Source organism: Hemitrygon akajei, chromosome 9, assembly GCF_048418815.1.
Source record: "Hemitrygon akajei chromosome 9, sHemAka1.3, whole genome shotgun sequence".
Taxonomy (NCBI): domain Eukaryota; kingdom Metazoa; phylum Chordata; class Chondrichthyes; order Myliobatiformes; family Dasyatidae; genus Hemitrygon; species Hemitrygon akajei.
The window spans coordinates 52777002-52804762 of NC_133132.1; the positions used below are offsets into that span (position 1 = coordinate 52777002).

At 42.2% G+C, this 27761-nt stretch overlaps 1 protein-coding gene across 1 annotated transcript; it reads left to right on the forward strand.

Moving 5' to 3' along the window:
• Window positions 1–159: 159 nt before the first annotated feature.
• ttl (tubulin tyrosine ligase) lies at window positions 160–27761 on the forward strand. Its single transcript, XM_073055992.1, has 7 exons — window positions 160–1017; window positions 4815–4893; window positions 7179–7411; window positions 12116–12251; window positions 18158–18427; window positions 21363–21506; window positions 26134–27761. Exons 1-7 carry the CDS (start codon window positions 861–863, stop codon window positions 26252–26254), a joined length of 1140 nt encoding a protein of 379 aa, XP_072912093.1. The 5' UTR covers window positions 160–860; the 3' UTR covers window positions 26255–27761.

The following is a 27761-nucleotide window of genomic DNA, read 5'->3' on the forward strand; positions in this document are numbered from 1 at the left end:
TCCCGTTAAGAATCCGGACCTCGTTTTGCCGGGGGGAGGGGGGGGAGTGTAAACGCAATGAAACTACAATTACCAGGAGGCCTTGGGCGAACGCCAGCAGACGCGTGCGCAGTGCGTCCGGCCCGGCCCCGCCCCGCCCCTCCGGTTGGGATCGATGTGAGGCGTCAGCTGCGGCGATGATGAAGAAGCAGAGACCGCGAAGAGAAGGCGAGGGAGGGGCGGCGGCAAAAACTTGAGCCTCGCAGGGGTCAGGCGGCGCTAGGCGCGGCGAGGGATGGGAGCAGCTGCCGCAAAGCTGGCACGAAACCCAAGGCGCTAGTCCCGCGAGCGGGCCGGCCCGGCGATTGCAGCCCGGCAGACAAAGAGCAGTAAACCCGGCAAAGAGGAGACCTCCCCGGAGGGAGAGGGAAACGTCGCACTGCTCCTCCCAGTGTCCGATGTCTGCTCAGCCGTGCCGGTCTCCTTGCGTTCCCCTCCAGTAGCAAGTGGGGCGGCGGCAGGAGTGGCCGGCCGGGGCAGGATCATTATTCCGCTGTTCATAGTTACCATTTTAGTAACTATTGTGGGCTGCTAATTGGTGCCTGTGTTTGCTAGCTAGTGGCTATCGCAGGGATGTTTATTTATACTTAGATTTACAGTTCAGTGCCTATAGCGGAGAATGCTCACTAACGCCCGGGAAGGTTGCTAGTTGGTATCTGGCGTTGGCATGCTCCTCGGTACCCCAATGGTTTGTTAGTCGCTGCCCACCAAGATTACAAGGAAGTGCCTCTGCTGGGGTGGTAGTTGTGGGGTGCCCATTGTGAGACTGGCAGTATCAGGCGGGTGCCAGCTGTGTGCTTAGGTCTATTCCCGTTTCTATTATGTACACGTTTGTGCTGCGGGATCGGAACAGCTCAATCTACGCAGAAGTTGGCAAGGTGCTGATCTCCACGGGACAATGGCGGAGACTCAAGAGGGACAATCCCAGGTTCAACCTGATGCTGGGGGAGAGAAACAAACTGCCATTCGGGACCTTGGGTAAGACCAGCTCACGAGGGAGAGACTGCATGCACGCATCTTTCTGATTGTTAATTTTTTTGATTGAAGATTATACTTTTTTTTTAAAGGGCGCATGCACTTTAGAAGGAATTATAATTTGTCACCCCCTTCCAGATCAGTGCAGGGCTGCGCTGCAGATCTGGGCGTTGTCTTCTCTTGATTATCTCTTTAAATATTATGTACATTATCCAAAACCAGGACACTGGGGAGGGCAGTCTCCACTGCCCCAAATGTAGGGGGGGGGGGGGGGGTCAAATGTTCTCAGCTTCATAATTAACATTCCCCATGCTCTTTACAAAATTGTTAATAAATCCAATAAATAGTATGGGGAGGGAAGAATTGTTTTTATTATTAATATTGAAATAACTTTAAAGTGATAGTGGACATTTTATTATTTTTTAAAATCTTGCCGCTGCCATTCACCGCACTAAGATGAGCAAAGATACCTCCAGTGCTTTTCGTGACGTAGGTTTTCAGAGCAAACTTGATTTCAACCGGTGCTTTTCTGGGAAGTATTTAGTTAGTTTCATTCTTTTAATTTCTATTTACACTGAGGTGTTCAATCTTGTATATATCTTTAACTTTTTTATCCTCTTCATTCCGCCCCTGCCCTCCCTAATCTCACAACTTCACCTGAAGGCTTTGATGCCTTATTGGGCTGGCTGAAGCAATGACTTGCATTGCCATCTCCATGTGGCGCTTAGACATGTATAAGTTTTGCACTGGCAGGTCTGTGCATCCCCTCTTCCCTGACAAATACTGGGTGTGTTCAGACCTTGAGATAGGGCTGCATTATGTACTTCAGGTCACTTGAAGCATCGTTACTACCTGTATCCTGCTAGAAGCCAAGTCCGGTGTTTTGTTGCATCTCCAGGTTTGCAGAGAGCTACAAAGGGCTTCTAACTTATGAGTGTTATTTTTCCCACAGTTGGTATTAATGAGGCTATGTGGGGTAAAAGGCAGGTCTGGAAAAGTTAATGCACCCCACTTGACATCAGAAAGGGTATGGTTGCTTATCATTTGAGGCACTACCTCCTCAAGCAGGCAGTACTTCCAACGTGAAATCACTTAAATCCCAGGAGATGCCCGGTGTAAAAGCTCGGAGGTAAAGAAATCCAGGGTCGTAGGAGGTTCCATATAATATTGAGCTCAGTGACCTTTTCCATGTGCTTCCCACCAACCTTCTGTTTGTGAATTGATTGGGTGGGGGGGGGGTGGTGTTGCAGTCCAGAATTGCAGTGTGACAAGACACGGGATCAGGTCTGCCCTGCGGATTTGCACGAGTAAGTCACGTCGCTGCACCCATGTCCATCTTGTGGTTGACGATGCCTCCAAGCCTGGTGATGGGTAGGGGCCAGTGCTGGAAAAATCTGGTGTTACCTCGTGGGTGGGGCAGAGTGGTGCTGCTGCATTACACTCTGCAGAAATGCCAAGGCATTGCCTTTTCATCTTGCAAGTACCCTTACAGCAAATCTTAATGTGGGGTGGGAACAGGAATGAAAATATCCAGATTAGTGATGAAACGAGTAGAAGGGTGAGTTTATATTAAGTCTGCACATTGAGTCATCTTACTGAGGGGCCATCTAAACGTCTCAAGCAGTTTAAGATAGTGATTTTATTTTAAGCAAGAGGGAGCAAAATATAATCCTGAGGTAGAAACCAGGATTCTTTTTTTTCCTCTTGTAAATCTGTCTAGGGCAAAATATTAGTTGTCATACTGGTTAGTTAAAGGTTCTCTTGGTTAGCACGTCTGTTCATAATAATAAATGGGTTTTGTGATGGATGGAATAAATGCACACCAATTTCAGTCGAGTTCACTTGCCTGGATTTCCTGTTCTGAAAACTCTGTAAATCCCATCATATCTCCCTTTAGGGTCCCCATGCAGTTACATAGTCACATTGTGCATCAAATCCAAGTGTCTGTAATTAAGTAACCATCAGGCTTGTTTAAAAGTTAATAGGAACTGCTTCTAACTACTAAATTTAAGAAAAAAGTTTGGTTTCCTCCATTCTAAATACTGGATGAAGCACATTAAATTGAGGCCCCATTGATCTTTACAGGTGGATTTAAACCATCCAATAGCATTGTTTTAAAGAAGAGTAGATTTGTTTTTCCTAGGGGCATGATAAATAGCAAATGTATTTGTGCTGTTTCTGTGTCAGACATTGACCAACTTCACAGGAGGTGATTAAACCGCAAAAACCTCTGACAGGGTCTTCCTAACTTACGAGCTCTGCCACAGGGAAGCACAAGGTAACTAGGAGAAAGGTGATGCCCTCAGGTGCAAGTTCCCCTCCAAGTTATTTACCGTACTGACTTGAAAATGTATTGTTATTGTTGGCACTGGGTTAGAACTCTGAACTCCCTACTGGACTGCACTGTCAACTGTTCCTTCACATTGGTTGTCATGAGAGAAGGAAGCAATGACCTTCTCGAGGGTAATTAAGAGCGGGCATCAATACCGGCTTTGATGATGATGCCCAAATACTGTTTCTGAAAGAGAAAGTTCTCTCCTGGCCAATATTTATCTCTTAGTTGATGACAAAGCAGAGGTGAACATAGACACTGGAAATGTTTGGCAGGACAGGCAGCGTCTATGTGGAGAGATGGGAAAGCAGAATTACTGCAGCAGATTGATGAGTAATCAATACAATTTACATTGTTGTTTGTGGGATCTAATGTGTGGATTGGCTGCCTGGCACCCTACCTCTATCATAACAGTGACAAAGAAAATAGTGTTTCAGGACTATGAAGTGCTTTGGATTATCCTGAGGTCAAGGAAAGCACTATTGCAGTAAATTTCAGTGATTTCTATTTTCAGTACCGACAGGGGCTTATAATTGAAAAATTTATATTTGATGGTGTGTTTTCTTTCCAGTGGTTTTGTTTTTGGTTTCTAGTAGACAGCAAGCCTTACAGGCACCCCCCATATTTCACAATATCCTTTATAGGACATGGACTGAAATTAAGCCATTGGCTGAATTCTGGAATGGGTATTGACATTTCCAGCTTGTTCATCTCACTGCCACAAACAATGGATGGTCCCCTTGAGCTGTCCACGGTTATAGATTGACTTTCTGCATATGTCAAGTCAAGTCAATGTTATTTTCATTTAAACTAAATACATGTATACTGTCAGATGAGACAATGTTTCTCTGGACCAGGGTGTAAAGCACTGTAGTACACATAACACACAATAACTTAGAAAAGTAAGAATAAAATTTACTAATGAATTATGCATAAATAAACAAACTAAAGTGCATAAATTAAATATTGTAGGGTACAGAACAAATTAACTAGTGATATTTCAAATGCAATGATGCAGGGAGATCTGTGGCGTCATGGCCTGAGGGAAGAAATGGTTTCCCATCCTGACCATACTTGTCTTTATACATCGGAGTCTCCTTCCTGATGGTAGAAAGTCAAAGAGGATGCTAGATATAGTGGGATCCTGAATAATACTAAAGGCCCTGAGTATGCAGTTCTCCTGATAAATGTCCCCGATGGATGGTAAAAAGACCCTTTTGATCCTCTCAGCTGTCCCCACAGTCCTTTGTAGGGACTTCCGGTCCGATGCTCGGCTGCTCTCATACCAGATGGAGATGCAGCTTGTCAGGTTGCTCTCAATGGTGCTCCTATAAAATCCAGTTAAGGGGTGGGGTGTGTGTGTGTCCTCAATCTCCTCAGGAAGTGGAAGCACTACTGTGCCTTCTTGTTTTGCACAATGCTGTTCATCAGTGAATGATCTAATAATAGATTTTCTGGTTATTTACAGGTCATGAACCAGGACTCGCACAGCTTGTGAACTATTATCGGGGAGCTGACAAGCTCTGCCGCAAGGCATCGTTAGTCAAGTAAGTAAAACATTCTCTCATTGCCTGTTACACAGAGGGCACAAACGGCAGAATTCATTTGAGTCACAGGATTTTCATTCTGCAAGTTGAGGCTGTTGATGAAAACTCAACGAAAAATTATTCATGTTAACATTGTTTGTGAGAAGTATTTAAGGTCATATTGCCTGCAGTGTTTCCTAATTACAGTACCACCTACATTGCAAGAACTTCTTCATTGTCTGAAAAGCACTTGGGATATTCTAAGGTTGTGAAAGGCAATACAGAAATGGGGATCGGTTTCCCCTTCCCCTTCAGTTCTTGCACCACCTTCATTGTGTTTCTTACGAGCTCAAAGTTGAGCAAGTTGCCGGTGGGAATGAAAATTAAAACTCTCACTTCTGTTTATCATATTTCTTAACGCTTCTTTAGAAAAGTTTGCCATGAATTGGAAGGTTTTCACATTTTTTCCAAAGCTCTGTTACTGAAACTCTGGTAATAGCGTAGGTGCAGGACCATAGTTCAATGTATGCAGCTCTTTAAACATAAACTGGTGTTGCGTATTTCATAGAGAGTAAAGCTCAACGATACCACTCTGCAGAGGAATTAAATTTGCCACCTTTTTAAAGGACGCAAGTGCACGTCCTTAATGTTATGGGTTGAAAGAATGCTTACCTCTGACTTCATGTTCAGTAGGTTTTATTTTTGCTAATTACTTGTTTTTCTTGGGAGGACTCTGGTTTTCCCCATCTCCCCCACACACTCCTAGATTCATGTAGATCTGTCAGACAAGAATGGTAGATTGCCTTTTCTGAAGGACTTAAGAGAACAAGATGGTAGTCTAATAGGGGTTTTCAGTTGAATTTTATTAGATTCCAGATGAATGTAACTTATTGTGCAGGATTTGAATTTGTCTGTCCTGGTCACTTAACCACATCTCTGCAGTGCTGGTCTGGTAAAGTGACCTCACTTTGTTATTGCACCCTACTGTGAATATCGATGCATCTGTCTGGGGAAATGTATGAAAGCCTGCAGTAACCTGATTGTAACTGATGTTTCCTAAACTGTGTGTGTGCAATTTTGTGCAGTGTGTTATTCCTGTAGTAATTTAGGTTGTTCTCGTGTTCTGTCTTTTTCCTTTGATTCTTTCCCATCCCATCTGCACCACCCACACTTGCCATCTCACTGTTGCTAAATGGACCAACCAGAACAGAGCAGTGCAAACTGGAAAGAACACGACTTGATTTCTGGCTTCGGCTAAATCAGCTGGAGTGTCACAGTAGCGTAGTGTTTAGCACAGTGCTTTACAGTACAGGTGACCTGGATTCAATTCCTGCTGCGTTCTCCCTGTGGGATTCCTCCGGGTGCTCCAGTTTCCTCCTGTAGTCCAAAGACTTGGTGGATGGCAGGTCAATTGGTCATTGTAAATGGTCCTGTGATTGAGCTAGGGTTAAATTGGGGATTGCTGGGTGTCACGGCTCAGTGGGCCAGAAGGCCGGATTCCACGCTGCGTCTCAATAAACAAACAAACATTAGAAATTCCCCAGTTGTCATGTTGGATTGGGTGAACTACATCCTGGCTCCAAATTGTCAACAACCATAAGCAACGTAACTTGTGCATTTCTTGGGGAAATGCTCGACTTCCTCAGTTGGGTTTTACTCAACTTGAATATTGTTCCAATTATAGTAAAAGCATTTTACGATCTGATGCACTTTGCAGCCACCATTCCAAGGGAGCAGCGGACCAACTTTTGATTAAATGACGTATTTAATTAAATGGTACTGGTCAAGTCTAGGACATGTTGGAAGGACTGTAAACCTATCTTCCCTGTCATTTTAAAAAAGATCATTCCTGCTACCTTTGTCAGAGGTACTGCATAAACAGCTGCAACTCAAGTAAAAAGTCAGTACTGTCAAGCTGGTAGAAAAATATCAAAAAGGAAGTTAGTATTGTAAAACTTGTGAGGAAGAGACAAATTTGTTGGATGGTTGTCTTGATATGAGAGTGATGAATGTCAAGACTAGAGTGCAATGGGAAATGAGTTTTCAGGAATTAGATTATTAGTATTGTCACGTGTACTGAAATAGTGGACTGCTGTTTGTTAGACAGATCATTCTGTACATAAGTACATTGAGGTATGGTGTTAAAGTTGCAGGGAAAGTGTAGGGCCATGGCGAAGTAGATTGGGAGATCAAAAGTTCATCGTTTAGCCAAGTGATATGTGAAACTTTCTCTTTCACAAGTGAAGATTGTACTCTGTTTCATAACTTCTCACGGAATTGATGTGCTTTCTTTAAAAAAAAAACAGGCTCATCAAGTCAATTCCAGAACTGATAGAATCATGCACCTGGTTTCCTGAATCCTATGTCATCTATCCCATGGGGCTGCAAACCACAGCAAGTCCCACGCAGAACGGAATAAAAGCACAAAGAAATAACGTGAGGACAGATGATCGGGAACCGTTCCAAGCATCTTACCACAAGAGGCAAGCAAATGGAGAAAGGAATGTGTGGATAGCCAAATCTTCCGCTGGAGCCAAAGGTAACGTTGACGGAGAAAGGAGGTTTTGCTGTATCTCTGTTAGATTATTGTGTGATGATTTTGTGTCTGGATTGCTAGAACTAAATCACTGAGAAGAATTCAATACAGAGAATTTTTACTTCTTTCAGACGTGCAATGAGATGTGTGGACATAAAAGTACATTTTAAGTTAGTATATTTCACCTTGATGGATTTGGGTTATCTGGATCTGCTGATGAGGTGGATCTGAAATAATGTCAAAGTGTTCTTCCTTTAAGTCTGAGAGCTGGAGAAATACGGGAGTGTCCAAGTCAGCATGTGAGTGCTGCTCCCAGCGGTCAGGGTGGAACAGCAGCCTGTTTTTTTTTGTTTCGTCAAGCAAATCTGCAATGAATTTGCAGTATGAAGTTAATCCTCCTTCTCTGCCCCACATCCCAATATACATCACAGCATTCCCAAAACTTCCAATTACCCAAACCTCCTTCATTAACAATCCAATCTGTGATGTTTCCTGCTAGCTACAGGCTCCGGCTTCTTAGATCTGACTTTACACTGCTGGGAGCTTCCCAGTTTTTGGGAAGGGGATAAAGATCTGTAAAGTCATGTTTAAAGTATACAGTATGTAGTATTGTCAATGATGCTTGCCATTCTTGGCCTTCCATTTTCTACATTTTGCTGTCCAGGAGGAGATACAGGAGCTCGAAAGCCTAGACCTTTAGCCTTAAGAACAGCTTCTTCCCACTGCTGTCAGTCTTCTGAACCAATTCAATTCAAATTCAAATTTAACTCAATTCATTCACCTCTTTTACATCCACATTCCTATACTCTTCATCCTACCTCTCTGGATTGTTACATTATCATAACTAAGAGAGAGTCTGCAGATGTTGGAAATCCAAAGCAACACACACACACAAAATGGTGGAGGAACTCAGCAGATCAGGCAGCATCTACGAAAGTGAATAAACAGTCAACATTTCGGACCAAGACCCCTCTTCAGGACTGGAAAGGATTTGGGTTCATTCATTACCAAGGCGTTAGAAAGAATCAGTTACAAGTTAATAGTGATGGATTTTTAACATGCCATTTGGTAGCTGGCTCGTGCAGTGTGATGAACATCTCCTTAGCTGTGGGATCAGCTGACATTACAAGGCCTTTCGCTCTGTAGGCTACAGGCCGCTTGAACCACGTTCTGTTTTGGACAGTCTCCATTCCCTTACTAGTGGAAACAAAGTCTTTGAACTTAATGAGCCGCAGTTTGATAGAATTAATTGGGGAAGACAAGTAAGTTGCTGGTGCGGAACTGAAAAATTGCTCCAAAAGGGAGAGAGGTTTATTCTGGCTCTAAGGTGCTGCAGTTATCGAGTTTAACGTCACTAGTTGATATTAGAAACAGTCTGATTTTAAAAACTTAAAAGGCAAGAATTCAGGTAAATGTGCTGATTCCAGATCGTAATTTGTACTGTTTCATATTTCATTAAAACCTAGGAGGCCAGTTAGCCTATTGGATCTCTGCTAGCTCTCTGAGCAAGCCCATCATCCCCATTTTTACCAGTAATTTCCATGTAACCTTCTCCCTCTCCCACCCTAGTTCTCCAATTCATCTGCCACCCACCGCTACTCAGATTAATTAGTCACTGTAAATTACTCATCAGCTGGTATGCTTGTGAGGAGGCCAGAGTGTAGTGCAGTGGGTGAGGGGGGAGGGTGGCGGTGAGAGATGTTGGTACGGAGTTTACAGGGAGAACGTGCAAACTCCCACACTGTTAGAAGCCAGGGTCAAAGCCAGGTCCCTGAAAATGAGAGGCTGTGACAGTATCTGCTACAGCACTGTGCCCCGTCCCTGCTCAGCTTTCTAATACGGTCTATCTACTCACCACCCAGACTTTCAGTTGCTCTGTCTGATTACAGTTTGTCTCCTTAAAAATTCTTAGTCCAACTCTTGCCCATTGTTTGTCACCATCTCATATAGTCTGACCCAAACTATAAATTGTCTTGGGGCCTTTTTTCAGCAATGTTCTATAAAAATCTCTCTGCTTTCCCTAGGGATCACTCTCTACGTAACTCCCTTGTCCACTCATCCTTCCCCTCTGAGCTTACTGAAGGCATGACAAGTGCTACACCTGCCCCTACACCTCCTTCCTCACCACCATTCCGGGTCCTTGCAGGTGAGGTGACGCTTGTCCTGCAAGTTTGCCAGGGTCATCTGCTGTATCCAGCACTCCCAGTGCAGCCTCCTATACGTCAGTGAGACTTGACATGGATTGGGGAACTGCTTCATCAAACATGTTCTACATGTTGGTGCATGGCCTATACTGTCACAATGAGGCCATACTCAGGTTGGAGGAGCAACGCCTCATATTCCGTCTGGGTAGCCTCCAACCTGATGGCATCAACATTGATTTCTCTAACCTCCAGTAATTTCCCCCCCCTCCTCTTCTCTTTTCCATTTCCAATTTTGGTTTTCCTCTTACCCCTTCTCCTCACCTACCCATCACCTTCCTCTGGCACTCCGTCCTTTTTTCCCCCTCTTCTCTCTCCTAGCAGATACCTCCTTTAGCCCTTTACCTCTTCCACCTATTGCCTCCCAGTTTATTACTACTTTTCCCCCAACTCCCACCCACCTACTTTACCCCTCACCTGGTCTCACCTGCTCCTTTCCCTCTCACCACCTTCTTATTCTGGTTTCTTTCCCCTGCCTTTCCAGTCCTGATGAAGGGTCTCAGCCCGAAACTTTGGCTGTTTATTCCCCTCCATTGATGCTGCCTGACCTGCTGAGATCGTCCAGCATTTTGTGTGCATTCCATCAGCATTTTGCCTGCTTTTGTCCCACAAAAATGAGTGTCAGGTTGTAGCAGGCTTGCAGTGGTCCTTGAAAGGGATGTTGCAAAGAAATTTTGCTCTGTGTTAATCATGACTACCTGTAGTTTTGGAAAGTGAGCAGTGTGGAACTATCTCTTAACATGAGTCATAGAGTAGAGTACTACAGCAGGGAAACAGACCCTTAGGCCCAACTGGTCTTTGCTAGTCCACCTTGCTCATGTTTGGCCCATGAACCTCCAAGCCCTTTCCCTCCAGCTACCTTGTTTGGAGCTTCACGAATAGAGCAGATATTAATTCAAGCAAGAACTAGTCCTCAGTTCTTATTGTAATTTGAAGTTAAACTAGCCCACAGACTAAAAGATTGCGCATGCATCAGCCAAACGTTAAGGCAATGGGTTTAATTGCCCCACATCAACTATGGGTTTAAGGAATTTGCATCATTGTAACAGTGAAGCCTTATAAATAAATTCAGGGAAGCTATATGAACATTCAGGTCCCCTACTGTAGATATGCAGTTCAAAGGAAGCTTCGTCAACCCAAAGTATTGAACTAAGCAATGTTATTGTAACAATTGAAACTGTATTGAATCACTTATTGATCTTAAGGGTCTGAAAATGTGATCTGCCTTTTGGTTTGTGAGCCTCTACGGAGAGTGTCTCCAAGAGAATGGCTGCTTGTTGAGTGAACAAAGACCAGGTTCAGTGTCCCTCCAGAGACTTCGATCTTAGAACGTACCTATTCAAATGCCTCTTAAATGTTGCAATTGTACTCACCTCGACCACTTTTCTGGCAGCTCATTCCAGGTACTTGCTGTCTCTCAGGTTTTTTTTAAAGTATCTCCTCTCTCATCCGGCATCTGTGTCATCTAGTTTTGGACTTTCCAGCTCTGGGGAAAAGACTATCCTGTCCACCCTAACCATTCCCTTATGATTTTATGAACTTCTGTGAGGTCAGCTCTCATTCTCCTATGTTCATAGGAATAAAGGAGGTGGCCAACCTCCTCCTGTAACTTAGGCTCTCTAGTCCAGGCAGGATGCTTTTAGCTACCTCTGAAGCTTCACAATCTATTTTGGATTTAATCCTATATTCAAAGTTCAATAATATATTTATAACCTATATTCTAGATTAAAAACATAGTCCATCATTGAACGCTGCATTGACGAAAATACTGTCAATGCTGAGATTTTAATTTGCACGTGTGTCTCTGACTGTGTGTACTTTGTCTACTGTAATCATTGGCTATAAAGTTTCACAGCATGAAAGCAAGCCCTTCAGCACAATTTGTCCATGCTGATTAAATTGCCTGAGTGAGTTAGTCCCATTTGCCTGTGCTTGGTGCTTGGCCCATTTCCCTCAAAACCATTCTATGCTTGTATCTGTAAATGCTGCAGTTGTACTTGTCTCTGCCACTTTATTTTGAAGGCCAAACTCTTACTTGGTATTGAATGTTCTGAGAACTCTCTGATTATAATCCAAGGTACAAAAGCCCCAGAACTTGCACCACCAGGTTCAAGAACAGTTACTACCCCTCAACCATCTGGCTCTTGAATAATCACTTGCCCCGTCATTAAAATGTTCATACAACCAATTATCTCACTTCCAGGACTTCTTATCTCGTTATCTCATGCTCTCGTTATTTATTGCTGTTTATTTATACTTGCATTTGCACAGTTTGTCGTCTGCACTCTGGTTGATCTTTCACTGATCCTGCTATAGTTACTATTCTATAGGTTTGCTGAAATTGCCCACAGGAAAATGAATCTCAGGGTTGTACATGTACCTTGATAATAAAATTTACTTTGAACTTTGAAATAGATTCTTCCTTGTCCTGATCAGAACAAGAAATGTTTTGTTTCTACATGTCATATGTTTCCATTGGAACTGATATATTAAAATCTTTCTTCAGGTGCCGGAATTTTGATTTCTTCTGATGCCAATGAATTATTGGACTATATAGATAATCAAGGTCAAGTTCATGTGATTCAAAAATACCTCGAGAGACCATTACTGTTAGAACCAGGTCACCGCAAATTTGATATAAGGTCAGCTTCTGAAATTAAAAATGGCTTTGCTTCCCATTGCTCTGACTGTGCACAGTAGTAGGTGATGAACTGTTTTCTGTTTGTCTAACTTTTATGAGTAAACCTCCTCCAACCCTGGTATGATTTGTATGTTTCCTCTATATCTGTGGGAAGCTTTATTGCTCTCCAGTCTCTCAGGGCCTCTCAAAAATCCTCCCATTTATTGTGTATGTTCTTGAATGATGTTTCCATAAACATCTCTGTCAAATTGACCAGACCGTATACATCAACCCAAAGTCAAAAGCTTGTGTCCTCCTTGTCATCCACACTGTGATTTTTCTTATTTGCAAACTTTCTTAATTTTTCATTTTTAGAATCTTTTTATTGGTACATAATCTTCTACAGCTATAAAATGATACAAAACTTCAACAAATTAATATATATACAAATATACAATTAATAAAGCTGAAGAAAATAAAAACTGTAATATATAAAAATGAAAAAAATGTTATATGTAAGAAAAAGGAAAAAAAAGAACCCCATCTAATTAAGAAAAAAAACCCACTGACTACAAAAAAAAGGAAGGGAAAAAACCCATTAGGAATCAACCTCCGGAGCAATACGTCTTACCATCATTTATATATATATATATATATATATATGTATATGTATATATGTGTGTGTGTGTGTGTGTGTGTGTGTGTGTATGTATATATATATATATAAAGAAAAAGAATCATCAACTGCCAATTCATATTTATATAGAAGCAAACTTTCTACCATTGTCTCAGTCGTTAATATGTAGAATACGTAAAACTCTGTTAATCCGCATGCCCAGGACTTTGGTGGTGACATACTGCCAGATTTTTCATGCTGTTGGATACTGTTCCAATTAATACCCCAACACAATTTTAATTCACTTTTTTGTGGCAGTAGTATCACGGTTTTCCAGTGTGCCTGATAAATTTTCAGAGTATGAGAATTGGGGTCCCGGTGAGTTCAATGGGAGTGCAGGAAAGGGGATTTGTTGTCGCTGATTAACTGGACACAAGCACTCATTTCTCAACTGTACTTTATTTTACTTGTGCTTGAGGGGAACAGCATGGCCCCTGAAACCACACTGTTCTGAAGTCAGAACAGAAAAAAGCCATTTTTATACAGAATTAACTAGCAGTTAACGCATGTTGGCCATTTGGTAAACTGCATGTTTGAAATGCTTACTGGCAAGATCAATTGACATTCACAATAGAGGTGGATAGAGTCAATAGAAACTATTAAGTTGACAATTCGAAGTTAGTAAAGCAATATTTCCTTAGAGGCACGGAGAGACCAGCGAGCTATAAAACCTCCCACAAATGTACAGGAAACTTCCAAATCATACCAGGTCTGTGTGTTTCCCATCCTTTCGTATATCGTATCCAGAAAGCATAAACTTCTGTGCAAAGAGAAACTATGCTCTTCAAAGATCTTTCTTTCCAGGGCTATCTGCAATCTATCCTTGCCTGAACATTGTTAACATTGCCTTGCCACAGCTTCCACTGCCCCAGTGAGTTTAAAGTTAGTGTGGTAAACCAGGCCTCTGGAGAATGTATAAGGAATGTTGCAAGTAGGGAGTCTGGGAATTGAGACCCCGGACAGTTTAAAGGGAGCCTGGGAATCGTGGTCGTGGGCTGAGTTGGGAACTGGAGCTACAGTGAGTGTTGGAATTGGTACCCAGTGCACCAGATGATGACCCATCGGGAATTTTAAATAATTGAATAGAGATTATCAGAGTATGGTTTTGGATTCTCTATTTTAACCCTTTAGATAAGACTGGACTGCAGTGCCCCGGTGAACAATGAATCTTATTGAGGGTTACACCTCAACACTCAATAGTCATAATGGGTGACTTCAATCTACATATAGATTGGGTGAACCAAATTGGTAAGGGTGCTGAGGAAGAGGATTTCTTGGAATGTATGCGGGATGGTATTCTGAACCAACATGTCGAGGAACCAACTAGAGAGCAGGCCATTCTAGATTGGGTATTGAGCAATGAGGAAGGGTTAGTTAGCAATCTTGTCGTGCGAGGCCCCTTAGGTAAGAATGACCATAATATGGTGGAATTTTTCATTCAGAAGGAGAGTGACATAGTTCAGAAACAAAGGTTCTGAACTTAAAGAAGGGTAACTTTAAAGGTATGAGACGTGAATTAGCTAAGATAGACTGGCAAATGATTGACGGTGGATATGCAATGGCAAGCATTTAAAGATTGCATGGATGAACTACAACAATTGTTCATCCCAGTTTGGCAAAAGAATAAACCAGGGAAGGTAGTGCACCTGTGGCTGACAAGGGAAATTAGGGATAGTATCAAGTCCAAAGAAGAAACATATAAATTAGCAAAAAAAAGCGGCACACCTGAGGACTGGGAGAAATTCAGAGACCAGCAGAGGAGGACAAAGGGCTTAATTAGGAAAGGGAAAAAAGATTATGAGAGAAAGCTGGCAGGGAACATAAAAACTGACTGTAAAAGCTTTTATAGATACGTGAAAAGAAAAAGATTGGTCAAGACAAATGTAGGTCCCTTACAGTCAGAAACAGGTGAATTGATCATAGGGAACAAAGACATGGCAGACCAATTGAATAACTACTTAGGTTCTGTCTTCACTAAGGAGGACATAAATAATCTTCCGGAAATAGTAAGGGACCGAGGGTCTAGTGAGATGGAGGAACTGAGGGAAATGCATGTTAATAGGGAAGTGGTGTTAGGTAAATTGAAGGGATTAAAGGCAGATAAATCCCCAGGGCCAGATGGTCTGCATCCCAGAGTGCTTAAGGAAGTAGAAATAGTGGATGCATTAGTGATAATTTTTCAAAACTCCTTAGATTCTGGATCAGTTCCTGAGGATTGGAGGGTGGCTAATGTAACCCCACTTTTTAAAAAAGGAGGGAGAGAGAAACCGGGGAATTATAGACCGGTTAGTCTGACATCGGTGGTGGGGAAAAAGCTGAGATGTGATAACAGCACATTTGGAAAGAGGTGAAATCATTGGACAAAGTCAGCATGGATTTGTGAAAGGAAAATCATGTCTGACGAATCTTATAGAATTTTTTGAAGATGTAACTAGTAGAGTGGATAGGGGAGAACCAGTGGATGTGGTATATTTAGATTTTCAAAAGGCTTTTGACAAGGTCCCACATAGGAGATTAGTGTGCAGACTTAAAGCACATGGTATTGGGGGTGTGGTATTGATGTGGATAGAGAATTGGCAGACAGGAAGCAAAGAGTGGGAGTAAACGGGACCTTTTCAGAATGGCAGGCAGTGACTAGTGGGGTACCACAAGGCTCAGTGCTGGGACCCCAGTTGTTTACAATGTATATTAATGATTTAGATGAGGGAATTAAATGCAGCATCTCCAAGTTTGTGGATGACACGAAGCTGGGCGGCGGTGTTAGCTGTGAGGAGGATGCTAAAAGGATGCAGGATGACTTGGATAGGTTAGGTGAGTGGGCAAATTCATGGCAGATGCAATTTAATGTAGATAAATGTGAGGTTATCCACTTTGGTTGTAAGGACAGGAAAACAGATTATTATCTGAACGGTGGCCGATTAGGAAAAGGGGAGATGCAACGAGACCTGGGTGTCATTGTACACTAGTCATTGAAGGTGGGCATGCAGGTACAGCAGGCGGTGAAAAAGGCAAATGGTATGTTGGCATTCATAGCAAAAGGATTTGAATACAGGAGCAGGGAGGTTCTACTGCAGTTGTACAAGGCCTTGGTGAGACCGCACGTAGAATATTGTGTGCAGTTTTGGTCCTCTAATCTGAGGAAAGACATTCTTGCCATAGAGGGAGTACAGAGAAGGTTCACCAGATTGATTTCTGGGATGGCAGGACTTCCATATGAAGAAAGACTGGATTGACTAGGCTTATACTCACTGGAATTTAGAAGATTGAGGGGGGATCTTATTGAAACGTATAAAATTCTAAAGGGATTGGACAGGCTGGATGCAGGAAGATTGTTTCTGATGTTGGGGAAGTCCAGAACGAGGGGTCACAGTTTAAGGATAAAGGGGAAGCCTTTTAGGACCGAGATGAGGAAAAACTTCTTCACACAGAGAGTGGTGAATCTGTGGAATTCTCTGCCACAGGAAACAGTTGAGGCCGGTTCATTGGCAATATTTAAGAGGAAGTTAGAGGGATCAGGGGGTATGGAGAGAAAGCAGGTACAGGGTTCTGAGTTGGATGATCAGCCATGATCATACTGAATGGCGGTGCAGGCTTGAAGGGCCGAATGGCCTACTCCTGCACCTATTTTCTATGTTTCTATGTCTATGTTTCTAATCTAATTTCTCTATATTGACTATGGAAAACTGTGCATCTACTGAGCTTGGGGTCATCTAGTATCAGGCCTGGTTTCCTATCAAGTTTTAACCGGGCTCGACCATGGATATTGGCGATCAGAGGGCTGTGGGTGCCTGTAAAACTCCACTCAAGTGAATGCAGTTGTCCTCCAACAATCAAAACTCCATGGTAGTTCAGAGGATTTGAGCATCAAGTCTAAGCTTGTGCATTAGAGGAGTAAATGAATGAAAGACCCCACTGGCGGTTCAGCACCTTTTACTCCTTCCCTCTCGGATGTTGTCAAACTTGCACGGCGTGCTCACAAAGTCTGTGCTATCATTTTGCACTGATCCTATTCCCTTCGTGTTCCCATCTACATCCTGCAGATTCTGCCACTTACCTGCTCTCTAGGGGCAATCAAAGGTGGCCAATTAATCTTCCAAAGCGCTCCTTTTGGATGTGGAAGGAAGTGGAAACCACGTGTCTGTGCAAGTTCTGCAGAGCCAGCACCAGAGCTCAGGATTGAGCTGTGGGCCACCACGCTGCCCCAGATACTGGCATTATCACAGAGCAGCTGACTTTTCCCCCTTGTCTGGGAGAGTATTAATTCTTCAGTCTATACCATCAGGGAGCAGGGTGGCCCAATGCTTGGTGGTGTTTACTTAGAGCTCCAGGGAGCCCATTTCCAGACCTGACCGCTGATGCTGTCCATGTGAAGTTTGCTTGTTCTCCCTGCGATCTGTGTCGGTTACTACTGGGTGCTGCAGTTTTTTCCCCACATCCCAAAGATCTGCTCTTATGGTTGGGCCCTTCTGGCCCAAAGAGTGTATCGCCCAGCACTCACCTATTTAATGGAAGCCTAATCACAGGACAGTTTACAATGGTACCTACTAACCGGTATGTCTTTGGACTGTGGGAGGAGACCAGAGCACCCGGAGGAAACCCACACGTTCATGGGGAGAATGTACGATCCTCTTACAGACAGCACTGGAATTGAACTCTGGAACACCCCAAGCTGTCACGCTAACTGCTACAATACAATGGTGCCCCACTTGACTGCTGTAAATTGTTCCTATATATAGTCTATGGCAAAGGAATGAAATGGGATTTGGTTGTATGTGTGGATTATAGAGAAATAAGTGGAAGGAATGGGACTAATAGGATTGCTTCATGTGACCCGGTGGGTTGACTGGTTTTCTCCCGTATTGTAATAAATAGGAGGTCATTATTTCATGATGAGTTGTGGTGCAAAATAATGTGTAAAACTGGCAGCTGTATTACAGCTTCTTGAAATCATTTAAGACTCTGTAAAGCACTTTGGAGCATTCTAGCAACATAAAAAATTAAATATAGTTTCCTTCCTGGAGATCTGCAATGTAATAGATGAGCATTAAATATGGATAAGTGAGAGTAGCAGATAGGAAATTCTGATGAAAGGTCATTAATCTGAATGATTAACTCTGCGTTTCTCTTCGTGCATGCTGCGGATTTTCTATTTCCAGCATTTTCAGAGAACTTAGTTTGTATTGCCTACTGCTGACCTGATGTACCATCCTTATAGTGTGTATGATTCCTTTTTATCTTCATTGTGTTTGCAGAAGCTGGGTTCTTCTTGACCATCAATATAACATTTACCTCTACAAGGAAGGAGTATTGCGAACTTCCTCTGAACCATACAATAGCACTGATTTTCAGGATAAAACTAGTCACCTGACAAATCACTGTATTCAGAAAGAATTCTCCAAGAATTATGGGAAATACGAAGAAGGCAATGAAATGTTCTTTGAAGAATTCAATCAGTACTTAATGAATACTCACAATGTTACCTTGGAAAACAGTATTTTACCGCAAATCAAACAAATCATAAGGTGCATTTTTTTTAACTCTTCTGATTCCAGCATGTTTGTTAAATAGCATTCTAAGGGCTCTTGTTAGCTTTCTTTAACTGAGAATCTGAGAATTTAAATTATTAGAAAACAAGGCCATAAGGTATATGAGCAGAATTAGGCCATTTGGCCCATTGTGTCTGCTCTACCATTCCATCACATCTGACTTATTATCTTTCAATCCCATTCTCCTGTCTTCTCCCTGTAACATTTAACACCTTAACTAATCAATGAGTTTCACAAATCCACCCATCCTCTGGCTGGAGAAATTCCTCGTCATCTGTTTTAAAGGGAAATTCTCCTGTTCCTAGGCTGCACCCAGTCTCCTTCATTTTAGAAAATATCCTCTCCATATATCCAATCTGTTTAGGTCTTTAAATATTCAACAGATTTCAGTGAGATTTTCACCACTCCACCCCATTCTTCTAAACTCCAGTGAGTACAGGCCCTGAGCATTCAAACGCCCCTCACAAGTTAACCCTTTCATTCTTGACATCATTCCTGTGAACTTCTTCTGGATCCTCTCCAATGCCAGCACATCCTTCCTTAGATAATGGGCCAAAAACTGCTCACAATACTTAAAGTGTAGTCAGACCAGTGCTTTATAAAACCTCGGCCTTACATCCTTGCTTTCATATTCCAGTAATCTTGAAATGAATGCTAAAATTGCATTTGCCTTCCTAAACTTGCAACTTCCCTGCAAGTTTACCTTTAGGGGATTGTGCATGAGGGCTCCTAAGTTCCTTTGCATCTCTGATTTCTGACTTGCTTCCCATTTAGAAAATAATCTATGCCTTTATTCCTTCTAGCAAATTGCATGACTATACACTTCCCTTACATTATATTCAATCTGCCACTTTGCCCATTTTCCTAATCTGTACGGAGTACAGGTCCTTCAGCCCATGGTGTTGTACCAGCCTTTTAACTTGCTCAAAGATCAATCTAACCCCTTTGATGTAGCCCTCTGTTTTTCCTTTTATCCATGTGCCTATCTAATAGTCACTTAAATGTCCCTAATGTATCTGCCTCTATCACCACCCCAAGCAGTGTGTTCCATGCACTTACCACTCACTGTGCTTTTTTAAAGAAAAAGGAAGAAACTTCTCCTGATATTGTTCCCCTGCCCAATACTTCCCTCCACCTTAAAACTAATCTTCTGTATTAGTCATTGCCACCTTGGGAGGGATAAAGCACTGACTGTCCACTCTATCTATGCCTTTTTATCATCTTTTACACTTCTACCAAGGCTCCTTTCGTCGTCCTTCTCTCCAAAGAGAAAAGTGCTAGCTCACTTAACCTTTCTTCACAAGACGTGTTCTCTAACCGAGATAGAATTCTGGTAAACCTCTTTTGTACCCTCTCTAAAGCTTCTATATCCTTCCTATAATGAGGTGAGTAGAACTGAACATAATATGCGAAGTGTGAGCTAGTTAGTGTTTTATAGGGCTGCATTATTACCTTGTGGCTCTTGAACTCAATGCCCCAACTAGCGGAGGTCAAAATATACTATCACTCTCTGCCTTCTATAGGCAAGCCAATTCTGAATCCACATAGCCAGGTTTCCCTGGATCCCATGCCTTCTGACTCTCTGAATGAACCTACCAAAGGGAACCTTATCAAATGCCTTACTAAAATCATGTACACCACATCAAGTGCTCTACCTTCAGTGAACTTTGTCACATCTTCAAAAAAATTAATTCAAGCTCATGAGGCATGACTCGACCCTCACAAAACCATGCTGACTACCCCTAATCAAGACTGTGCTTCTCCAAATCCTGTCTATAAGAATCTTCTCCAGTAATTTGCTCACCACTGAAGTAAGAATTGCTGGCCTATAATTCTTGGGGTTAGCCCTACTCCCTTTCTTGAACAAAGGAATAACATTTGCCACCCTCCAATCTTCTGGTATTACTCCTGTGGCCAAAGGCATAGCAATCCCTTCCCTCACTTCCTGTAGTAACCTGGGCTATATCCTATGTAGCTCCAGGGACATCTAATGATTTTCAAAAGTTCCAGCAAATCCTCTTTCTAAACATCAACATGTTCTCGCCTATCAGCCTGTTTTATGCTGTCCTCTTGCTGGTGAATAATGTAGCGAAGTATTCATTAAGGACCACCCCTATCTCCTCTAATTCTAGGCACATGTTTCTTCCTCTGATCAGTCCTAGCCTCACTGTGGTCATCTTTATGTTCTTCACATCCTGGTAGAACAGCTTTTGATGTAATAAAGTTTGGCTGATATTATTTACTGTCCAGAGTTCTTTTCCTTTCCCAAGTCTATTGCCTTGTCCCTGTCTTCAGGGGAGGAAGAACGAAGGTGCAATTCCATAATTTCCTTTAGAGAGACGTGCAGTTCATGTGGATCAGTTCATTCTTTTGGTTGATCAATCCAGAGTTATTGGCAGCTTTCTCAATGATGGGCCTGGGAGCATTGTCAGTTCTGGTCGGATGTGTTCCTGAATATTTGATTATATGACATCCCTCATCAAATCACCCAGCTCCAGCCACTGATCCGTCCCTCAGGCCTAATGTAACAGAAACGGGTTAATAAACATTTGGTGAATATATCTCCCACACCCCCTAGTTTCCCAGTCTCCAATATTTTCATTTTTGTTCCTTCCTGATGTTTCTCCTGGGTTACTTGCACACTGAGAATATTAGTCTTCAAAATTTGATGAATTTAAGTTAATATTTTGGGATCCAAATCCAGGTCTGGATGAGAACTTGCTGAACATTATTCCACTATGACATTAGCAAATTAAGGATATAAACTTGTCACCTTTACCAACACTTGGACTTTTATTGTAAGGCATAAAAGAGATGGTTGGGATGGGGGAGCGGTTGTGGATTCAATTTTGTGTGCAATCCCTTAAGTTTTGTGGACTTTGAGTACAATATTTTCTGCCTTTATCTTTAGGAGCTGCTTAATGTGCATAGAACCTGCAATTGGCACCAAGTTTCTCCCATACCACAGCTTTCAGCTGTTTGGGTTTGACTTTATGGTTGATGAAGATCTCAAAGTCTGGCTTATTGAAGTGAATGGAGCTCCAGCCTGTGCCCAGTGAGTTACAATTTCCTAAGGAAGGTTTTCTGCAGCAGTTTTTACATGATAGTTCACTACTATGGTATAACATAGAATAATACAGCGCAGTACAGGCCCTTCGGCCCACAATGTTGTGTTGTTCTTTCAGCCTATTCCAGGATCAATCTAACCCTTCCCTCCCACATAACCGTCCATTTTTCTTTGACCTGTGTGCCTATTTAAGAGTACCCATCCCTATCACCACCCTGATAATGAGTTCCATGCACTTACATTCTATGTGTAAAAACAAAACTACTGACATTCTTTCCTCCAATCACCTTAAGATTTTGCCCCCTCATATTAGCCATTTCTGCCCTGGGGAGGATAAAGTCTCTATCACTCTACCTTTGCTTCTTATTATCTTATACGCCTCCATTAATTCACAGCTCCTCCTCCCTTGTTCCAAAGAGAAAAGTCCTAGCTTGCTCAGCCTCTCCTCATAAGACATGCTCTCTAATTCAGGCAACATCCTGGTAAATCTCCTGTGCACCTCTCTAAAGCTTCCACATCCTTCCTTTAATGGGCCAGTCAGAAATGAATACAGTACTCCATGTGGTCCAACCAGAGTTGTATAGTGTAACATTATTACCTTGCGGTCTTGAATTCAGTACTGTACCCGACAAATGAAGGCCAACAGACCATATACCTTCTTAACCACCCTATGCACTTTTGCAGCAATTTTGAGAGATTTATGGACGTGAACCTCAAGATCCTGCTGTTCCTCCACATTGTGAAGAATCCTGCCATTAACCTTGTATTCTGCTTTCACGTTTGTCCTTTCAAAGTTATCACTACACACTCTATCTGCTACTTCTCAGTCCAGCTCTGCACCCTATCAATGTCCCATCGTAACCTATGCCAACTCTCTACATTATCCACCATATCTCCAACTTTTGTGTCATGTCCAGGCTTACTAATCTAACCTTTCACCTCCTCATCCAAGTCATTTATAAAACTCAAAAAGAGCAGGGGTCCCAGAACAGAGCCCACTATTATAATTACACATCAATTGCCTTCAGTCTAAAGTTTTCCTTGAAGATGTAGTTTTTAAAATGTTTTGCTCAATATTAAGAGAATCTGTGCCGCTGGGTTGGCAGTTGTATAATTTGTTTTCATTGATCTCTGGCACATTTTTTAGGTCGGCATATAGCTGCGTTTCATTCTAAGTGAGCCAAGCATGAACTCAATTTGTTTGCCTTTAGGCGAAAGTGATACTCTAGCGCATCGCATTTATTAAATAGGTCATGACTTAGTGCCCATTATGCCACTGGCGTTTAGGGCTGCGATGAGGGTCCTCCATCTCTCAAGGTTCAGGGCTTCCTTCATCATGTCAGAAGGTTCTTCTCAGTTTTCACTACTGTTGGTCATGCAAGTCCCGGGTGGAGACTCAGGAATACTGTCTCAATCAGATGTAGAAGAATTCTTTGTTGCTGTTTCTGTAAGCTTTGTTTTACCAGTCAGGGTTGTTAGTCCTGAGCTGAACCTCCAAACCTGAAGTTCTGGTGAACCAGTCTTGGTCTGGTCTCTACCCTTTGACCTGTTTGGCATGGGTGACTCGACCAAGAGCCAAAGCATAAAGCCCTGACTCCAGCCAACATAGCTCTCTGGGTCGTTGAAGCATGCAAGCCTCCAAACCACCACAAAGTTGTGGTCCTCTTTGAGGTATTAAATATGTCTTAGTCTGCCTTATCTTGTGGTTTGAATAGCAGCTAGGTTGTTCCGTCTGGGGGAAAAAGCAATAACTTTCATGACCAAGATATTTTAAAACACCTGATAGATAGTGATCATTTTAGTAACAGTCAACTCTTTGTGCATGAACTTAATTTGTGCATGAAAGTACAATGATCATTCTAAAAATATTCCAGTACCAGTATTGTTAAATGATAGTGTACAAAGCTTTATTTCTGTGTGCAATTTTCTATTTTGGGATGAGGTGTATTTTTCCATCTTCAAACTAGACTGTTCCTTGGCAGTCTTTATTTCCTTGTTGTCTAGGCTAGAGATATGTCTCTACCAGAGGAGGTGTAAGGTACTCCTTCCTTCCACTAGCCTGCAGGTCTCCCTTGGGCAAAGTGCAGCACCTGCTTTGCCCCTCGATCAGAGTCATGTGAAACCATGGGAGCAGATGTATGAGCAGCTGGTCCATATCACAAGTCCTGGTTATGCGACAACTGACGTCAGGCGGACAATCTCTGAAGAGTATTGACGATGGCTGGGGTCACCTGTCGTGTGAAGACACTGAACAGAAGAAGGCAATGGCAAACCACTTCTGTAGTAAAATTTTCAAAGAACAGTTATGGTCACGACCATAGGTCATGACCATGATCACCCACATCATACGACATGGCACATAAAAATGATGATGAGTCTGAAGTTATGCTTTTTCTGTATGTTCAGTAGACTAATTGAGAAATGGCCCAGTGCTGCACATGTTGTGAAGCCAAAGTGTTGTGAACTTTTACGGTATAGTGGCCTATAGAGGTGCTCTTGGCGGTGTGATCTGTAACCCGAGTTATGTTAGCATTTTCACAACACGGTATCCAGAATGAAGTTGCTTGAATTTGGAACATAGAGCAGTACAGCACAGGAACAAGCCCTTCGGCCTACAACGTTGTACCAAAGCAGCTAAAAAGTAAATTTTTTAAAAACCAAAAAGTAATCCCTCCTTCTACACAATGTCCATATCCCTCCATCTTCCTCACATCCATGTGCCTATCTGAACATCTCTTAAAAGCCTGTAATGTATTTGCCTCTACCAGGCAGTGTATTCCAGGCTCTGAGTAAAAAAAAACTGACCCCTCACATCCCCTTTGAACCTACCCCCTCTTACCTTCATTGCATGCCCTCTTGTGAGACATAACTTATTGCAGGCAGTCCTTGGATTACGACAGGGTTTCATTCCGGTGAACTGTTTGTAAGTTTGGAAATGGACAGAAACAGCTGTAATGGGAGAGTGAGCAGACGCAGGAATAGCAGCTGTTGGCTAGGCTTGCTGATCCAGTGCTCAGCCATCCCAGTCCCCCATTGTTGTAGCTGTGGCAGCACAGAGAAGGAAGGTGGAAATGCCCTGCTCCTACTTGGTGAAAGGGGCCTGCAGTAGCAGGCAAACCCATCCCACTAGTCTCCCAACCATACATTCACGTTTACAGGGTATCTCTGCATCAGGTGTTTATAACTTGGGTGGGGCATGTAGCTTAGGAAGGGGAGCGAGGCAAAGGGAGCTCAGTGTCCTTGTGTATCAGTCACTGAAAGTAAGCCTGCAAGTGCTTGTTTTAACAAGTCGACGTTTATATGCTGGTCTTCATACTGAGAGGATTTGAGTACGGGTACATGGACCTCTTCCTGCAATTGTACATGACCATGATAAATTGGTCAAGGGTAAACCTGCAGAGAGCAGCTTGCAACAAGACGCCACGCTCAGGCAGCATCTTGCATTCCAAGACCACACCTTGAGTTTTGTGTGCAGTTTTGGTCTTGTCTGAGGAAGGGTGTTCTTGCTATGGAAGCTGATTGCTGATATGGCAGGACTGGCATGAAGAGAGAGTGATTGACTCAGTTAGATTTTTATTTGCTCTGGAAGAATGAGGGGTTAATCTCATGGAAATGTAGAAAATTCTAACGGGACTGAACAGGAAGGATGTTTCTTATGTAGGGGAGTCCAGAGCTAAGGGTCACAGTCTGAGGGTAAGGATAGTCCATGTAGGGTTAAGATGGAAAATTCTAGGGAACAGTGAATTTGTGGAATACTCTGCTGTTAAAAGACAGTTGCAGCCAAATATTAAATATATTTATACAAAGTTAATGATGGGGATTACGTGCTGACTGAATTGCTTTACTAGGAGCTACTTGATTGAATGGCTTCCGTCTGTACTGTAGGAATTCTGTGTCATATCTAGTTATTGCCTGTTATACCTCGTGTTCAGGGCAGCAATGAAGGCCCTCCATTTTTGTCTGTCCTTGGCCTTGGTGTGGTTCAGGGTTCTCATCTCTGCCTCTACAGTAAGGCACTAAGTTGTCTTTGGTCTCCTGCTTCGCCTGATCAGGGGTCCAGTGAAGTACTATCTTGATGATAGAGTTGAACTCGCTTCTCAACGCATATCCAATCTATCTCCAACATTTCCTCATGATGATGGTGGCCATGTCCTCTTGGTGACACAGAAGGAGCTTTGCCGAGTCTTGAGTTTCCTATTGTATATGTATGTGATAGCAATCCAAGGTCACCTGCAAGTCAAGGTTCTCTGGAGTAGAGAAGAGTCGAGCTGTGAGACAAGTGGGGGAAAGTAGCAAAAACACAGTTGTTACATGAAATAGGAAATCTAATGGCACATTTGTAACCTTTCCTGTACAACTGTCCTATATATATATATATATATATATGTGTGTGTGTGTGTGTGTATATATGTATGTGTGTGTGTGTGTGTGTGTGTGTATATATATATATATATATATATATATATATATATATATATATATATATATATAAAAAAACAGTTGTACAGGAAACCAGTTCATATATATAGAAACCAGTTCAATTATGGAGGTTTGGCTAGAACCAGTTCACTCTCTGAGCTGTATCTTTGAAATGTTTTGTGCTTGCTTTTTTCAGGAAGCTCTACGCTGAACTTTGTCAAGGAATAGTGGACGTAGCCATTTCCTGTGTCTTTCCATTGAGCGATTCGTCACAGAAGCCAAGTCAACAGTCTGTCTTCATCAAATTGGGAAGTTAACAGAATCTGTCATTATCTATTAATTTCATAGACCAATGATATATGTAACAGTATCATCTGAGCATTTAAAATCATGTAGAGAGATTCCGCTCATAAGCAACACTAATCTGGTGCAGATATGATGGAACAACAATTAGGGAATTATAGAATTTTTAGCAAAGGTTGATCACTTGTATGAACCAACATCTTAATGAGTGTACAGCTTTGAGACTCTTGTTGGAAGATTACAATCAAACCCTGATAGGAGTTCCTATACCTGATATTTGTTGTTTTTAAACACTATGGAAATATGACAAGCACTTGCTCTGTTTATTATACACGATTACCAGGCATTGCACGGTAGTTATCTTGACGTAATCTGCTTATGGATTATATGATTACTCTTATGGACCTTGAGAGGTTTTATTGAGGTACTCCATAGTACTTCAGCTTGAATGCTGCAATATTGGCGAGTGAAGTGTTGGCATCTTTCATAATGTCCATATTCTACCAAGATCGTTCATAATGTGGTGCATAGAGATGGATGTCACTGTGATCACGCATGGCCGAAACGAACTCCTTAATGCACATCTCACTATGTGTATACAGTAGTATTGTTTCAGCAGTTGTAAATGCCTTGGAACCCATGGAGGACACCATGCACTACTATCATTTAAATTATCTACACTGCAGTGCTTTCTGAAATGCACCTGAAAATGAAAGCAAGGGGCTCTGCTTGTATTGTTTTTATTTTGCAAATACTTGATCCTCTGAGAGGAGTTGGGATAGGGTGGGAGTGGAACTTTAAGCAAGTTTTATGAAGGTAAAGAAATGAAAATCCTTTCCTGCTTTTTGTCTGTGTCCAAGTGTTGCTGTTTGCGTTCAGAACTCTGCAACATGAAATGTACCTACACAAGTTCCAATTCATTCTGCTTGCACCCTACAGAAGCATTTACAAAGCTGATGAAGCTTAATATAAGATAAATTGGTAGCATGCACGAAATGCACTTGTCCTAATTTGCAGGTTATAATGTTCATAGCAAGAATGGCCTCTGAAAGTAATTGGTCTTGTAAGTAAGATTCTTATGACCTATTATTGTCTGTTTATGGCTTTCTGTTTTGTCTTCTTGCCAAATTGAACACCTGTGTGTCTAGATCATCACTATAATTTTATTATGTCATGCCAAATGCTCGAGTGTGTTTATAAGTCAGTTATTATTTTACTTAAGTATTTATGGTTCCACTTCCTATCTGAGAGTAAAATTCTGTCCAGTACTGAAGATGGAGGCACATTCCTGTCTAAAGTGTTAACCTTCAGCAGGGAATGAGCTAATTATCACTCCATTGTTATTATGGAGTGCCATTCAAATTGAGTTTACCCCTGGAATATTCCCTATGGAGTATATAATATGCATTGTACACTGTGGACAGGTTCTTGTAACAACATGTTACGATTAGTGCATGTTCTTGGTATGGTATCTAACTTCAAAACACAATCATGAGGAATAAACAGAATAGCTGACACTTC

Coding starts and splice junctions, on each gene's coding strand:
- ttl (XM_073055992.1), top strand. CDS start 861: ATGTACACGTTTGTGCTGCGGGATCGGAACAGCTCAATCTACGCAGAA. Junction 1,018..4,814: donor ACTGCCATTCGGGACCTTGG/GTAAGACCAGCT, acceptor GGTTATTTACAG/GTCATGAACCAGGACTCGCA. Junction 7,412..12,115: donor ATCTTCCGCTGGAGCCAAAG/GTAACGTTGACG, acceptor ATCTTTCTTCAG/GTGCCGGAATTTTGATTTCT.